Genomic DNA, 16,678 nt, shown 5'->3' on the forward strand with positions numbered 1-16,678 from the left:
GCACTCTCTCGTATGTATTTCGAGAGTTTGGCGTTGCTTGAAGAATCCTTATTGTCCCTTTCACACTATACGTGTTGTTGCAGATAGATGCGTTCGCCGCACCGCAGAAACTGCGGTGAACTTTTTAATGTTGCCGGACACAGCTGCGTTACGCAGAATCCTATGGCGGGAAATTTGTTAATACTTAGTCTATGGTGGGCTGTAAAGTCAACCAAAATGGATAAGAGTGAGTGTAGTGTGTTTTTATTGAGCGTATTTAAGGAGAAAAAAAAAAAAAAAAAAAAAAAAAAAAAAAAAAAAAAAAAAAAAAAACAGACAAAGCGCATTCCATTGGGTGGACTCTGCATGCAAACCGAGAGACATTAAGCACATTTGCCACGTTATTTGAGGATCTAAAACGGGATGGCAACAACTTTTTCCATTACGTCCGTATGTCTCAAGCTTCATTCGAGTAACTGCTGTGGCGGATATATTATAATATATATAATAAACTTCAGAGGGAAAACATGACATGCAGAATGTAGATAGTCAAATTCCGAGTTTTGTAGTCTTTGAGACTTTTATCCCATAACACTGGTTTCGTCTCCACTAACGATATAAGATCTATATCGATTTCACGTTCCTTTCCCAGAATCCCGACCATATTTAGCCAGTTTTGTCTCCCTGGATTTGGTTTGAAATCCCGGGAGTTTCATTTTAATATTTTTTGTATGATTTACATTCAATGTATAAAAGAGGCCAGGAAGAGACTTCAAGATTCAAGAACTGCAGTGAACAAGTTGAACCACAACCGGATGCTTAGATTCTTACACCATGAAAACGCATTGATAAATAGTATATGCATCATAAAATAACACTTATCATTTTCATTATTTACGGTATGTAATTCAATATATATTGCGAGTTATAATTTTTATCTCATTTACAAAATGTTCTTATTGGATCTGGGGGGGCAGATGCTAACCGAAAATCGTCGCTAACCATAATTCAAAAGTATATGGGCACTACAATCCACCTTACAGTGCTGTAGACTTGTTAACGATGTCTTAGACAGTGTCGTGGCCAGATATTTTGCCCTAATGTAATAACTCTTTAATGAAAATGTGGAATTTCATTTACCTAATTATTTACTATGGTCTACATGGTAGTTCTACAAATTTTTAATGCCAGATTCAATGAACTTACTGGTGAATCTTGGCGTAGTATCTGTGAGAGAGAGAGAGAGAGAGAGAAGAAGAGAGTAGAGAGAGAGAGAGAGAGAGAGAGAGAGAGAGAGAGAGAGAGAGAGAGAGAGAGAAATAAGCCACCTTTTTCAGACTGCTAACATTTCTTTCATCTCTTTACTTCTCATATCTTCTGGTTAAATAAGTTAAAAAAGCAAAAGAGAAGGATAAAAGTATCCATAGGCAGTTATAATTGTTGCTTAATGCTACAACCATAAACAACTGAACAATAACAGTTATTTTGCTACAGCAACTGAACCAATCTGATGATAATGTTTTGCTAGCATTTCAGCCATTGTTCGATAGTAAAAAATTACCGTAGTTATGTTACAAATAACGTTAAGTAGAACAGGACTTAAATATGTCTTCATTATACCTTTATTTCCTATGGAGAAAATATTGGCACGGGAATAGTACATAGTACTGCTAAATTTAAGCTTCAGTTGTAGCTGAACCTGTGAAAAAAAATGTTCACACTGCTAACGATTATAAATTACCGTGCATCAACAACATGGATGAAACTCAACCACAACTAATAGTGGAGAAAAAAGTATTTTAATAAAAAATACTGGCCTTGAAAGAACACATTTTACTGTTGTTTTCACGCCGATAAAAGATAAATACTAAATCTCATATTATTACGAAACAGGATAAAAATAGCAAAAGGAATCTGTAAATTTTTTACACAAAAAACTTGCTCCCGACACCATCTATTAACGAAAAATATAACAATCTAGTTCACAACAAGACGTATTTAAGTCACATTTCAACGTAAAAACACTTCATGTAATGAAAATTAACCTTGTCCCATATAAATAGTTTCTAGAGATGAATTTAAGCTAAACATAAGCAAGAAAATTGCTCTGAATTGAGTTAAATATGGAGAAATAATCGTACCTCCGCTCTCGGCTGATTTTTCCAAACCAAAACATTGAACACTGATTGGATACAGTGAAGTAAAGCATAACTTTAAAAGAGCAAAGGAAAAGATGCAAATTGTTTGTGTTTGTATTTCATGAGGCAGTCTTGGCACTCGGCCTATGCCACCGATAATCAGGCAATGGTGCTATAAACCCTACAGAGGGTAAAACCCAGTTATGAATACATTGAACAAGCACTGCAAAAACTAAATGCCGGTAACCGATACCAACGGTAACCTGGTAAGGGAGTGTGTTAGGTCAAGTTTAATTGCAGAACTACACAAAAAGAAAATTTTAACTAAACTAAGTCTTATGATTCACAAGTAAAGATTGGGAGAAATGCAGATATGGGTATGAGACCTTTTTAGAGGATAAGTGAATTACCCAACCGTGGCAGAAGTTTGAGGTCTCCGAATGCAACTGTTTAACAATTTCATAACCTAAGTTATATAAATAAAGCAATAAGGCATTTGAAAAAAGCAGCTAAAATAATTTACTGAAAGGAACTTTATTTAGAAAACATATATTAAATACTGGTATAATTATTGTGAAATGGACTTCACATTACACTTACAACTATATGTCTTACACTTTTAAAAGTGAACAGTCCCCTGAAAACGAGAGAATTACATTATTAATATACATTATTCTGGTACTAAACTGTATTCACACATGTAGGGGAAAATGCCACCACTTATATGCATCTATAAATGGAAATTCTTTTAAACATTTTTGATAAAATTTTATATACTTTCATATTATGACTGTTGTTCACATTCACCTTTATTTATTTATAGTATTAACCTCATATAAAAAACCTACAATAGACTACTTTACAAAGCTACATTTAAATGAAAAACTGACTTGTCATGATCAGACTGCTTTACAATTAGGTACAAAGAAAGATGGCCATAACTATGCAGGTGGGTGGGTGCATACACTTAGAGCATGCCCTTGGCTTATAGGTAAAGTTGAAGGCTTAGTTGCCAAAAGTAGCAAAAGGAAACTGAAAATTACTTGAGCAAAAAAAGAAAAAATTTGCAATTTGTATTTTTCCAAAGTATACAAATCACAGCCTTCCATATATATAGTAACCTTCAACGCGAGTTGAAATGGCTGTTGAAACTTGGTAGCAAAGTAGTTAACAGTTTGATATGGACATGCAGGAGGGAGAGTGTAACCTCTCTATTATCACTTCACTCTTTCCTTCAGCTGCAGGAACAAAAGCAAAGTGGTTAAGCTAGGTTTAACAAATATTTGCTCCTACTGGTCAAGTAAAAATGGACCTGAGCAGCAGCTTTATTCTAAATAAATAAATGGTCCAGAAAACAGCTCTTCCATATTCTTCCTCCCTTTGTTACAAGAGAAAGGGGCAACGCAGAGGAAAAGAAAACCACTCATTCTTCATCCACACTTCCTGCAAGAATGTACCAAGCTGACATATTCAAATGAGACATGTACCAAGCTGACATACTCATATGAGACATGGAGTACCCAAAAGAGACTTTGTAACTACACAATGTTTTGAGCAGCCATCACTAGTTCCAAGGAGAATGTGTCAGGGACCTGTGGGCAACATCCCTCAGGTAGAATGAGGTTAAACAAACATTATAATTATTATACCTGAAATACTAAGATGTTTGGAAAGGAAGGAAATGGTCCATGACACTAATTTCTTGTGCTCTTTGAGAGCAAAAAGGGATGCCAAATTCCTCCAGAGAGGAACTGTGGGCCCACTTGATAACCTCACAAAGCCAGAAGGAAAGGGAATTTCAAGACAACACCTTTTTGTGCTTACCTGTAATAATGAAGTCTCCAATGCTCTGGCCTAAAAAAGTGGGTCCTCTTCAGACAGTGCTTAAAAATGCAGATTAGGCACTTCAGCACCTCATCCAGGTTTACCAACAAGTCTCTAGAGAGAGAAATAAAGAAACTGTTGTCTAGGAGTTAAGAAACTCTTTGTCAAGAACTGACGGGTTCTAAGTTTTAGTTACTAACTCTAGGATAAAAGTGTGTGTGCCAAAAAGATATCAGTGAGACAGACCATGCAGTTCCCCACCCTTTTTGTATAGGCTAAAGCTAAAAGAAATTCTCTTTAATGTAAGATCTCTGTCCAATGAATATAACAATTGTTTGAAGGGAGGCCCATAATGTTTCACAACACTATCAATACATTTCACTCTTGGGGCTGGAGTCTGCAGTTGGGCAAGACTGTTTGAACATTCTCATTAGCATGAATCACACTATCCAGGTGGATTTATCCATGCTTATGAGAAATTTCAAGTTGCCTTGTCATCCTCAAAAGCTGCAAGGTAAAGAGATCCAACCCCTTCAGTTTGGAAACCTGAAGTAAGATTGAGCTATAGCCTTTTACTGGAAACTGAGAGGTATTTGTCTCGGCATTGGTTGATGAGAAATCTGTAATCCACTAAACAAGATAGATACTCCAACTAGAGAGAAGCCCCTTCTACAAAACCAATCATAGAAGATAGCCCACTTTCCTTGATACATGTTTGTGGAGGGACGACAGCAGTAGTACTTGGACATTTCTCTAACTGCCCTGTAAAAAAACACTCTCGCAAGAGACAAGAAACTCCCACTAAAGTAATCAAAGATGGCTCCAACCATGGAGAACAAGCTTCACTAATGATAACCAATAACCTAAGACCACTTCCCATTACTGAGTCGGTTGTTCCTGTTGTAACAGGAACTGCACTACTACCTCCCTGAAGCTGTTCAGATGAGAACCCACCAGGAAGGCTCTTACTGCTACTGTGTCCAGAAGCCTACCCAGATGATTTATATGCTGTTTAGGAACAAGATCGAGACTCTGCCAGTTGATCACTATCTCCTGATCAAGACAAAATGCTTGCAGACAATCCCTGTCCGACAGAAGGTATTCCCTACAGGAACCTGGAACTAACCAATACAATCCTCTTACCGCTGAACGCAAATAATGAATATCCTTCAAATAGGACAAAGCTGAGACTAAGCTGAATATGTCAAGTAAACACAGAGGATCTGTCACCAGTCCAAAGCATGGAGTCTTGAACTGGAACACCTTCTCATTGCAGGCAAGGCGGAAGTATTTCAGAATCCTGATGAAAGGGTACTTGAAAATCTGATATAAACACAAAGTCTCCCTCTCTGATGGAATCTTTACACTGAACATGCAGTTTCCACTGTAAACATAGTCTGTCAATCATACTCATTCAACACTGAAGATTGATGACCATTTCATCAGTGAGTCTACTCATATAATTAACCACTTCTCGAGGAAGGGAATGTACATGGTCCCTTTTGCACAATGTGCCTCTTTGACCTCACCTCAGTGGTAGCAGTATTTAAGATGGTAGGAAGGCCAGGAAGGTTTTGTCAGTTTCTTCTGGGGTGTTACTTCGCTGGCAATGTTACCTATGGACAACTACACACCTGTTCATCCCATATCTTTTCACTAACTGCAAAATCTGGCCAAATTTGAATATTTCAGATATGTAGTTTGTCATTTGCTGCTTTCCTGGACTCACTGGCAGGAAGAAGGATTTACCAACCAAAGACTGATGTGTCTGCTGCTACAAGTACATAACCCACAACCCCAATGGTACTGGTCTTGTTTTTTCTAAATGTCCAAGAAAAACAGAACCAGAAGTAATGGCATAAAGGCAAGAAATATCCAAAAAAAAGCACAGGACAAGCAAATGGTAAGAGAATAATGTAGTAAAGCTACTCATTCAAAATTCAGCGAGCATACAAGGAAAAGACAGCAGAAGCATCCTCTCTCAATGGAGGCTGAAGAAAGAGTGAAGTGATCAGTGTGAGGGGAGGGATTCACCCCTATCTCCATCCCATTTTCACCAGTTAACTACCTTGTTATCAGGATTCAACAGCCATTAAAGCTCACGCTGAAGATACTCCATATATGAAAGGCAATATGGTTGTATCTCTCTTGGAACAACTTAATAATCTTAGCATGCCACACCTTTCAGTATGACATTGAAAGGTTTGTACCATCTCCAGATTACTTGTTTACTCAAGTTTGGTCATCTTAAGGGCAATTGAAAAAAAAAAAAGTCCTGTTCAGTCACTTTCATTAAATATAAAATCTGACTGGGGAACAATATACAAATAGTTTCATAAAATATGAAAAATAGAATTACTTATGAAATTTTCTAGCCCAACAGTTCAAGCTATATAGTACCAAAACTGATGTAGAAAATAAAAATAATGCCAATTAGTAAGTCTAATGCCATAAGAGAGAAAAAACTGCTTGTTCTAATTAAAATAACTATTTATGAAATGAATGTTATTTATGGCCTAAATCTACAAATATTCTAGTTAAAATCGATACCGAGACTAAGATTGTCATCTATGATGTATGAAAAAATTAATACAGGCAGTTGCCAATTTACAACAGGGGTTCCGTTCTTGCACTGCGTCATAAGCCAAAAATTGTCATATGTAAACAGAAACATAATTGAAAATCGTCAAAAATCCCAAGAAAACCATACTTTTAATGTTTGGGTGTATTGAAAACTGCGTATGTAAAATGCATTTTTCATAAAAAAAAAAAAAAAAAATCAAATATTGATTATTTTGCCTTGGGTTAATTTTTCCATTGGATTGGCATTATAAGCATTATAACCCTGGAACATGCGTCTTAAATCAGGAAATAATTTCAGATAAATATAATTGGAAAGCGCTGTAACCTCGGAACGTCATCAACCGGAACCGTCATAAACCAGGGACTGCCTGTACTGAGTCTTAGATTGTCATCTATAATTTATGAAAATATGAGCAAAGTACTGTAAAAGCATTTAGAATTAATTTTATGGCACTTTTAATAAAATTGTGACTATGACCTTTAATAGAAAAAACTTATGCCGTTCAAAAAAAAAAAAAAATGTTCTACAGATGCAAAATATTAAGTATGCAAGGTATCACCAAGAGGTAACAAGGTTACTCTAAAGAAGTAGCTTACAAGGCTGGATAGTCATAACTTTGTGTCATCAAACATCTAAGAAACAGTAATTAACATGTAAATTTTTTATGGAATATTGTCAAAACACAGCATCCATTCTTAATTTGACAATTTACATACTTTTTTATGGTGTTTACTAGCTTCAGACACAAACTTGAAGCTTGAGATACTGTAAACTTAGCAACTGACCAAACCATGACATATAAACCAAAATATATCATGGAATTATCCCTAAAAGGAAGACAAGAAGAAAGTTTCCAAGATAACAAAACGTATCACCACTTTGGCACGTTAATCTCAAATCGAACTTCCATTCAGCAGCTTTGTGTGAAAAAGTAAGAAGCTAAGTAAGAGAAAACTTTCTTGAAAAGGAACCTCGAGTTACATAATTGGTCACTGATTTGAAGCATAGTTCAATATAATACTGGATGGGAAAGAGGCAAAGCAGGTTATTGCTATGCAACAAATTTCTTTGCCAAGGCCGTTCAAGAATTTGAGGTAACAAACTGGGAACTGAAAAATGGACTACAATTATGCCCTTACAAATAGTGGTTTTCATATATAATATAATAGCAGAACTGAAACTTTCCTAAGCTTCATCTTAAAATGTGTAACACTAATGGAAACAAGAAATTAGTAAACGTGGAATATATGGGAAAATATTCCATAGCTCTTTTAAAACTATGATGTACACTGAAAAACATGGTTAAACTGCAAACAGCAATATATCTCTACATTAGAACAGTTCCAATTCAGAATAAAGAACTACAAATTCTTACTCAACAGGGCTGAGGTCCACTTGACTTTAACTAAACAATTACACCTCATTAACAACAAATTTTCTTATTACCATTATTACGATCATATAAAATGGAAACTTCTACTTACTTTCACAATATTCTATGCTGCACTTCAGAGGCAATACCATGAACAAAAACAAAACCATCAAGGATGAAAATGGCTTGGTTAATATTTTTCCCCAACTCCCTCAACCTATACAACCCTGGACCCAACTTGTCCTTATCATAAACAATCTACAAGATAATTCTTTACCAAGAATTTTTCATTTGCTTATAAACATTATAAATATCTGTCTTATTTCATCTCATTAAGAATTCCTCAAATTTATGGTACAGTACACCTCCATATATTTGCAGATTCCCGATTCGTGGACTCGCCTAATTGCAGTTTTCTACGGGCCATATACACCCATTATTTGTGGGAAATTCACCTATTCGTGATATTTTTCAGTGAAAAATATTCACAAATTATTGTACTTTTCACATTTTTGTGATTGCACTTTTTGTGATAAAACTATCAAAATACTCAGGTACAAAAAATTTTAGTTTTTTTTGTGTTTTAACTATCAAAACAGCCAGTTTTAAGCATTTTTAGACTGGCTTCAAGTACTTGCAGATTTTAGCTATTCAATCCTCCGCGAATACGGTGGTCTACTGTAGTATTTTGAGAAGAGAACAAAACGCCAAAATAAAATTAGTTGAATACGACTTCTGCAATAAAGTCTCTCAGAAAACTTACAGGAATATGCTGAATAAATAAGAATAAAAACCTATTTTATATTCAACACTTTATGAAGAAGGTGAAACTTAGACTGTTTTGCATTTTATATACATGCATAAAAATCAGATACAATATCACACAATAACAAATTGTATCATCATACCTGAAGAGTTTAGAACATGCAAAGAAACTTGAGAGTGTTCCTGAACAGTTCATTCTTAATATGTCATTAGGAGCCATGATGGGTTTCAACTGTGTCATATTCAGATTCTCTTAATATAATCTATGTAACTATCCCCTGTCTGAATGAACTTATTAGTAATGTACTGGGATAATTTCCATAGTCACCATCAAAACTTAATAGATTTAAATTAAGAATGAAAATATTTTCATGCTCCTCCCACTTCCACATAAAGTAATGACATGGTTTTTTTTATTTTATTGTGAGTGTGTTTCCCTAAATGGTAACAAGGATATTTACTTTTCTTTGTAATTCAAAAGGATTAGAGATAAAACCTGAAGGCATAAATTTTAAAGATTGTACTAAGAATACACTAATATCGTTTTGGGCAAGTCAATGTAATGTCTAAAGTTCAGTATGTCTACACCCAATCGGCTTCCTCACTGGTCACAAGTAGTTCTTGCACATTCCTAATAAAAGTGAAAATAAATGGAACTTCATTATTTCAAAATATTTGGCATATATCATTGGTGGCCATTTCTTACTACAATTATAAGTCTGAAATTCACACGTAAAATTTTATATATAAGTCTGTCACCAAAAAAACCCTTTCATAATGCAAATTACCATAAATGAAAAACAAATTATGTAGTAATAAAACAAATATAACATAGATACTACAGATATCCAATACTTCCTACTATATAGAGCTGGATATTATTAAATATCTATAATCATATTTTCCACAACAAAAGATCTAACACTGATAAACAAGCCCACACATTATGCTTCATTAAGTAAAGGCAACACCAGTTATGAGTTTTGTAAAACTTTATAAAAAAGATTTCAGTCCTTAAGTACATATCAAATGTAATAATACGTAAACAGGGAAAATAAGCATATTTTCTACACAAGTAGAATATTTCTATTGTCACCAGACTCGGCATAATAAATGAGTTCTGTTCTACTTTACAACAAACATTTCAGTAAATATACCCCTCATTTCACCCTTACATCTCATAATCTTGTGAAATATCATCATACATTCAACCAGGTTATCAATTCCTCATTTCAAATATAAAAGATGCTGAATTTACTAGTTCTTTCATTGAGTAAATTTATTAACTTCTTCCAAGTGATCTTGAAAAAATATAAAAAGTATAAGTTGCACTTTTGACTAAACAGTACTACAATATCTTTTGCTTACTTGAATACTTCCTGTAATTTTCCATGTTAGTGATGAATATGACAATGGTTTTCCACACATATTAAAACAATTACCAGTATAAAGACCAATATGTTTACAGTGTATTACTTTTCTTTAAAAATAAAAAAGCTATCAAAAACCTTTTCATCTAGACAATTAATTACATGATGGATGATGTTCACTTCAATCAACATCTATGATTTTTTCCATGTAGGATTAGCTACTGCAGTTCTCACTCTCGTAACTTTAATATTCTCTTCAAAGCATTCATTCGCGCCATAAAATGCACTCAGTTCTTCAATGGCTTTGTCTTCAAGCTGCAAAATCAAAAGAATATTAATAGAGTTGTACCCAATTCATCTCCTAACTGACAGGGAAACACCAATGACGGTCATTAGTTTGTGCCTTGATATTTGTATGAATTTTGTGGGAAAACATTCAAATTACTTAAACAGGACATAAATGACCACATAGCAACTCATACCTCAGCTCAAGATAAAAGGGAGAATAGTTTTCCTTGAGATTCCATGGGGAAATGTACTAAATCTCCCCATCCTAGTACATCTCATAAGTATTAACCCGTAAATATACTCAGGCATTGTTGTTGGTTTCAGTTCTTGCTTTTTACATTATTATGTGAGCTGCAGTTTTAATTTTTCACAATAAAGAACAAATAAATATTAAAAAGAACATGTATAATTCACTAAAAAGTGCTACATCTCCCCAATTCTGTACATCTCATATATATTTATTCATGTATATAAACAGGGATTGCTTCTGGTTTTAGTTTTTATCTTTCATATGCGAGTGTATTTGTAATTCTGCAAAGTAAAGTACAAAAAATATTAGATAGAACATGTCTGACTCACTGAAATATGACAAACCCCTTTTCAGCTGGCACCAGAAGGTTTATCCTATTGTTAAGACCAAAGATTCATTCCGCACATGAACAATACAGTAGTATTTCTACATGTAGTATCTCAAAAAAGAGGCACCATGCAGGTTTAAAAATATATTCACTTTCACCTTCCTGTGGCAGGTACAGAAATTTTGGAAATACTTTTTTTTTCTTTTTTTTACCCCATGAGCATTTGGATTGGGAATACTTTTTATACCATGACCATTTGCATATATTTCTTTTTCCACTGTTGCACTCTTTTGATATACGTATTGGCAAACTTTAAAATTTGCCTGGTCATGAGATTTCGTCAATACTATATGTACAGTGGTACCTTGTTTGTCGAATGCTTATGTCAAACATTCCGTTTTTCGAGCAACATTTTCTAAAAAATTTTGTGTTGTTTATTGAACAAATACTCGTACAGGCAGTCCCCAGTTATCGGTGGGGATTCTATTCCAACAGCTTGATGATAAGCAAAATTCACTGATAAACGAAAATCGGTAATTTTATCACTTACTGGTACCGTTAAGTGGTTAATGGCACCTCTGTAGGTATGTATCGGTGCCAATACTCTATTATTGGTGCCAATAACCAGATATCAGAACATTTTGGCGCTGACAAATGTCGAATTTTGGCACTAGACAATCACCATAAAACCAGATCGCCGATAACTGGGGACTGCCTGTACTTAAAACTAACCAATTTTCTTGTTTATACTAATTGTATTCATTGGTCTACCGTGTCCTACACGAAAAACTATATTATCATGTTTTTTCCTTTATAAATAAATAAAAGAATAAAGCATTTCACTAAAAAGTTTAGCATACAAGATGTACAAAATCATATGTCACTGCTGCGATGCCGTGCACAGCTGACTTGTGATTGAACGAGGGAGTGGTTACACTGTTAAGGAGAGAAGGAGAAGAGTTAAAATATTACTGTATGTACGTAAAAGCAGTAACAATTCACATAAAAAAACAATGGAATTTCACAATAAATTTAACATAAGGATAAAATATAAAACAATCAAATGCAATACAGTAACAATAAAAATAAAAAACAATGATAAAATATAAAAACAATCAAATGCAATACAGTAACAATAAAACTAAAAAAGCAATGTTCCTTGAGCCAGTGGTTGGTGTGCTGAGTGAGTCAGTATAGTTTAATAAGCATAATCAACAAAATAAATAAAAGTATAAAGAATTTCACAATAAAACTTAGAAGAAACGATGAACAAAATCATATGTCATTGCAGTAACGTACAGCTAACTTGAGATAGAGGGAGAGAGCATTATGCTGCACAGAAATAATGAATGAAATGATTTAAGTTATCAGTCATTGTGATATTGTTGAGGAGAGAAGGAGAAGAGGCAGTAAAAATTTTACTGTACGTATGTAAAAGCAGTACCAATTCACATAAAAAATTAAAGGGAATTTCACAATAAATTTAACTTAATGATAAAACAATAACAAAATGCAATACAGGCGGCCGGCGGTTAACGGCGAATCAGTTTTACGGCTGTCGTCAAAAATATTCATTAAAAAAATAAGGCATTTTAAAGGTATTTTTACGGCACAAATTTCAGTTAACGGTGCTGCTAGCGCCATTGTCGAATGAGTTCATACATTTGCAGAAATGCCGTTCAAACCATAAAGGTTATGCAAATTATATTAACAAATTTTATGGAGAGTTATTACGCAGGTATTAGGGTAAAATATATGCCTCTGACGCTGTTCTATGCCGAAAATATCGAGCTACATAAATGCAAATTTAGCTATGGATATGTCGATTTATAAATGTTCATGCTTTTGTTTAAAATGTGTATGAAAATGTATTACGTGAAAGGTATTTTTATTTCTGCACAGAAATATGATACAAAGGCAGCTTTTGAAACTGCCCTTCACGTTATCAAATACGATGTTTTTTCATGTTCTTTCTTGTGAGTCGCCGCCTGCCGCTCTTCCGAAAATATAGATTTAAAAAAAGTGCAAATTAGCGATTGATGTGTCAATTTTATAAATGTTTATGCTTTTATGTTTAAAATGTGTATGAAAATGTATTACGAATAGGGTATTTTTATTTCTGTGCAGAAATATGATAAAAAGGCAGCTTTTGAAACTGCCCTTCAAGTTATCGACTACGATGTTTTTTCATGTTCGTTCTTGTATGCCGCCGTCTGTCGCTCTTCCAAAAATATAGTTAAAAAGAGTGCAAATTTAGCGATCGATGTGTAAATTTTTCAAATGTTTATGCTTTTATGTTTCAAATGTGTATGATAATATATTACGTAAAGGTATTTTCATTTTTGTACATAAATAAGATGCAAATTAAGGCAACCTTTGTAACTACACTCCACGTTGTAAGGGGATGTTTTTTCATGTTCGTTCTTGTCTGCCACTGTTCCGAAAAATGCTTGGTGTTATTTTATTAATTATGCATCTTTTCCATAAATCCTTTAAAAAGTTATACATTATTTCACTGTATCCAAGAATATTGTATGTATTCTCATATTATTGTATTAAAAAATACTACGGCAAATTTAAGCTAGTAGTATTCCGTGGAGCGGCCAATGTTGTGGTTTGAAATCAGCTGATGAATACGACACTGAGTTTGTTTCACCATAACGCAATTCTGAGCGAATTCTCTTGCTTCTAGTTAGCATAAACGAATATCTAGATACTTGACTTATATGAGACAAGGTTCTTTTCCTTATACAACGTGTTTTTAGGTGGAAATATTTATTGAATATGTCTCGTTGTGAATGTGAACTACTATTTTTTTTTTGTTAACAGATTACGTTGGCGGCATGTTTATTGCGTAAAAAATTATGTGATTCCGTTCACAATAATCCTTTATATCATCGCAATACGAACTTTACGTTATTTATCTTATATTGGCGTGAAACCAACAGTAAAATGTGTTCTTTCAAGCACAGTAGTTTTGATTAAAATGATATTATCCCAATTTTATCTACGGTTGTGTTTGATGGTATACATTTACTGCAGTTTTATCCTTGTTGCCGATGTACGATAATAATCATTAGTAGCTTGAACAGTTTTCTCAGCTTGTTATAACTAGGTTTAAATTTAACAGTATATTTTCCGACTGATCTTTGATCTATAGCGAATAAAGTTATTACATTAAGATCTCTCAGTTCTATTCTATACATAACGCCATTTATAACAACTACGGTAATAGTGTACTGTAGTACGATGATTGAAATACAAGCCAAACAGATGTTATCCAGTTCGGTTGTACTTGGAAAAAAAAAAAAAAGTTTCTCGTTCGGTTGTTCATGGCTGTACACGTTCACGCAACGAGTATAACGTTAAAACCATACTTTCATCATTCTCTTTTGCTGTTATTGAACTTATGTAACTAGAAGATGGACAAAGTTAGGCCATTGTAATTTGATCTCTCATAAAAGCGGACTATCGTAAGACTAATGATCGTAACTTGAACACTACAGCTACCTGTACACTGTATAAACTTTATTATATCTTTACATACTAGACACCCAAAGGATTAAAGCTAGGCTTTTTTCACTTTACAGTATTTACAATGCTATAATGTACTGTACAGTACTACTGTATAGTAAATTCTATAGTACTATCCTGCATAAATATAATTTTACTTATTGCGCCATTGTGGCATTATGGCGCCTTTGACTGGTCTAGTTTCGAAAGAAGGTGTGCGGTAGCCGTAGGCTTTAAAATCGCTTAGCTTCAAAAATCACTTAGCGTCGGCGGCCAGGAACGGAACCCCTGCCGCTAACCGAGGGCCGCCTGTACAGTAATAAAAAATATAAAAAAAGTCTTACTTGAACTAGTGTTAAGTGTGCTGAGACGATAGAGAGAGGAGAGGGAAGGGATGGTGGTGGGTTATTGGGTGGGAGACGGGGATCTGCTTCTCACTAACTTACCAGCTGGACTGGGATGATTATTCGCTTGTTTCTTTCACTTATACTCGATTTGCCCGATCACTTAATTTTGTTATGGTAAAATACCTATCAAGTAAGATGGTATGTTGTGGCATAATTAATCACCTTCATGCACTAAGATCCAAGTGTAAACATCTCAACAATCACACAAACTCTCTCTATAAATTCCTTTTATTATCCTTGTGAAATGTGAATAAAATTGATTTTGTTATCAACTTTTGCCTGCTACAACCATTTCGGTTTCCGGCAAGTGGTTCCCATCTCTCCTCCATCCCTCCCAGCCGGCCATGTGCCATTTTCACCAAACATTTCGTACATCATACATGGAAAATTTTTTTGAAAATTTTACTTCATGTAATGAACTGTTTTATTACTTTACACACTTAATCTAACTTTTGAACAAGGGCGGCTTGTGTATAAACACTGTGGAACGGCAGCACCCATTGTTTTCACTCAAAGTTTATTAACATACAGGGTAACTTTGTTTTTCTTTCTTTAACATACTTGTATGTACATGATATTCCATACTATGATAAATCATTCATAACGCCTGTGGTCATCGTCATTCATCTCATTTGTGAAGAAACTACAAAAATGCTTGTAGAAACTGTGTACTTCATAGTTCCTGTGATGAGGTGTTTGGTTATTCTACACATGTGCACGTCTGAAGTGACGGAAGAGGCAAGCCCAGTCAAGAAAAGCACTGCCACTCACCCAGTTCCTTGCTCACGTTTTGTATCAGTGTGTGACCATGAATCAGGAAAGGCTCAATGCACTTGGAATGATTTCAGTTGAGACAAATTTCCTCTCCAGTTATCCAGAAATCAAAGAGAAAGTTAATAACCTTTTCACCCAAAATAAAACAAGAAGAATGAATTTCATTTCTAAATGAATGGATCAAGGTAGACTGCAATTTATATGTAATGTAAAAATAAATTTTGCTCAACCTATTCTTTGTGTGCAAGTATGTATTTCGTTTTGCACAATATGTATTAAAATAATCAAGATAATGCCTAAAATTTATCTGAAGTAGCACCCTAGTGCACTAATTTGAGTCACAAGCCGCCACTGCTTTTGAACGCATTAATAATAGAAAAAATGTGAAAAATTTTATTTCTTACAGGGACATTTGTTTCATATTTCGAACAAATCGCATTTTGACCAGCCTTTTGGAACAGATTAAGTTCGAAGTCTGAGATACTACTGTATATAGGCTGGGCTGTAAAGTCACCACCTTCAAGTACATAATCCTCATAGATGCTTTCTTGTAAGCTTTCCCCTATAAATGGTCAGACATGAAATGAGTTCTCTCCATTCTTCTCTGTCCTGTGATCTTTCTGCTTTATTTTTCATCATGATTTCCTGGACCTTTCTACAAGTTTCCACCTTGCTACTTTAATTATCTACTGATTTTCTGACCAACCATTCTTCATTCCTTCTCACAACTTGTCCAAACTACTGCAATTTTGGGGATCTCTAGTCTTTTTTTTTATCATAAAAAGATTTTTCCAAGTATACATACAGTGCTAATCTTTCCAAGCACTGCTAATTAAGAGATAAGAAAACCAACAGTATTAAAAATGTACTACCACTGCCGATAAAGAAAAAACCAGGTTTAGTTAACTACTCTGCATAAACTGAGCCAATTGATTTGTCAAAATAACAAGTCTTCACCCCTGCTGAGGCTTTATTCAAGGACTCAGACTTTCTACCTCACCTATAAAGTGGCAGAAAAACTTAGCCATGTTGTTAACATGTCCCCTGACAAATATAGGAACCTTTAAAGATTTTACTTCTGAACAA

The 16,678-nt window shown here is 34.4% G+C and overlaps 1 protein-coding gene across 1 annotated transcript in view; it reads right to left on the minus strand.

The window, feature by feature from the left end:
- Positions 1-2,632: 2,632 nt before the first annotated feature.
- LOC135211490 (inhibitor of Bruton tyrosine kinase-like) overlaps positions 2,633-16,678 on the minus strand; it is a 154,887-nt gene continuing 140,841 nt past the window's right edge. Inside the window, exon 14 of the mRNA XM_064244797.1 lies at positions 2,633-10,347. Within this exon, the coding sequence (XP_064100867.1) occupies positions 10,225-10,347 (123 nt within the window). The 3' untranslated portion in view covers positions 2,633-10,224. The remainder of the gene's footprint in view (positions 10,348-16,678) is intronic.

This window comes from Macrobrachium nipponense, chromosome 4 (assembly GCF_015104395.2).
Source record: "Macrobrachium nipponense isolate FS-2020 chromosome 4, ASM1510439v2, whole genome shotgun sequence".
Classification (NCBI taxonomy): domain Eukaryota; kingdom Metazoa; phylum Arthropoda; class Malacostraca; order Decapoda; family Palaemonidae; genus Macrobrachium; species Macrobrachium nipponense.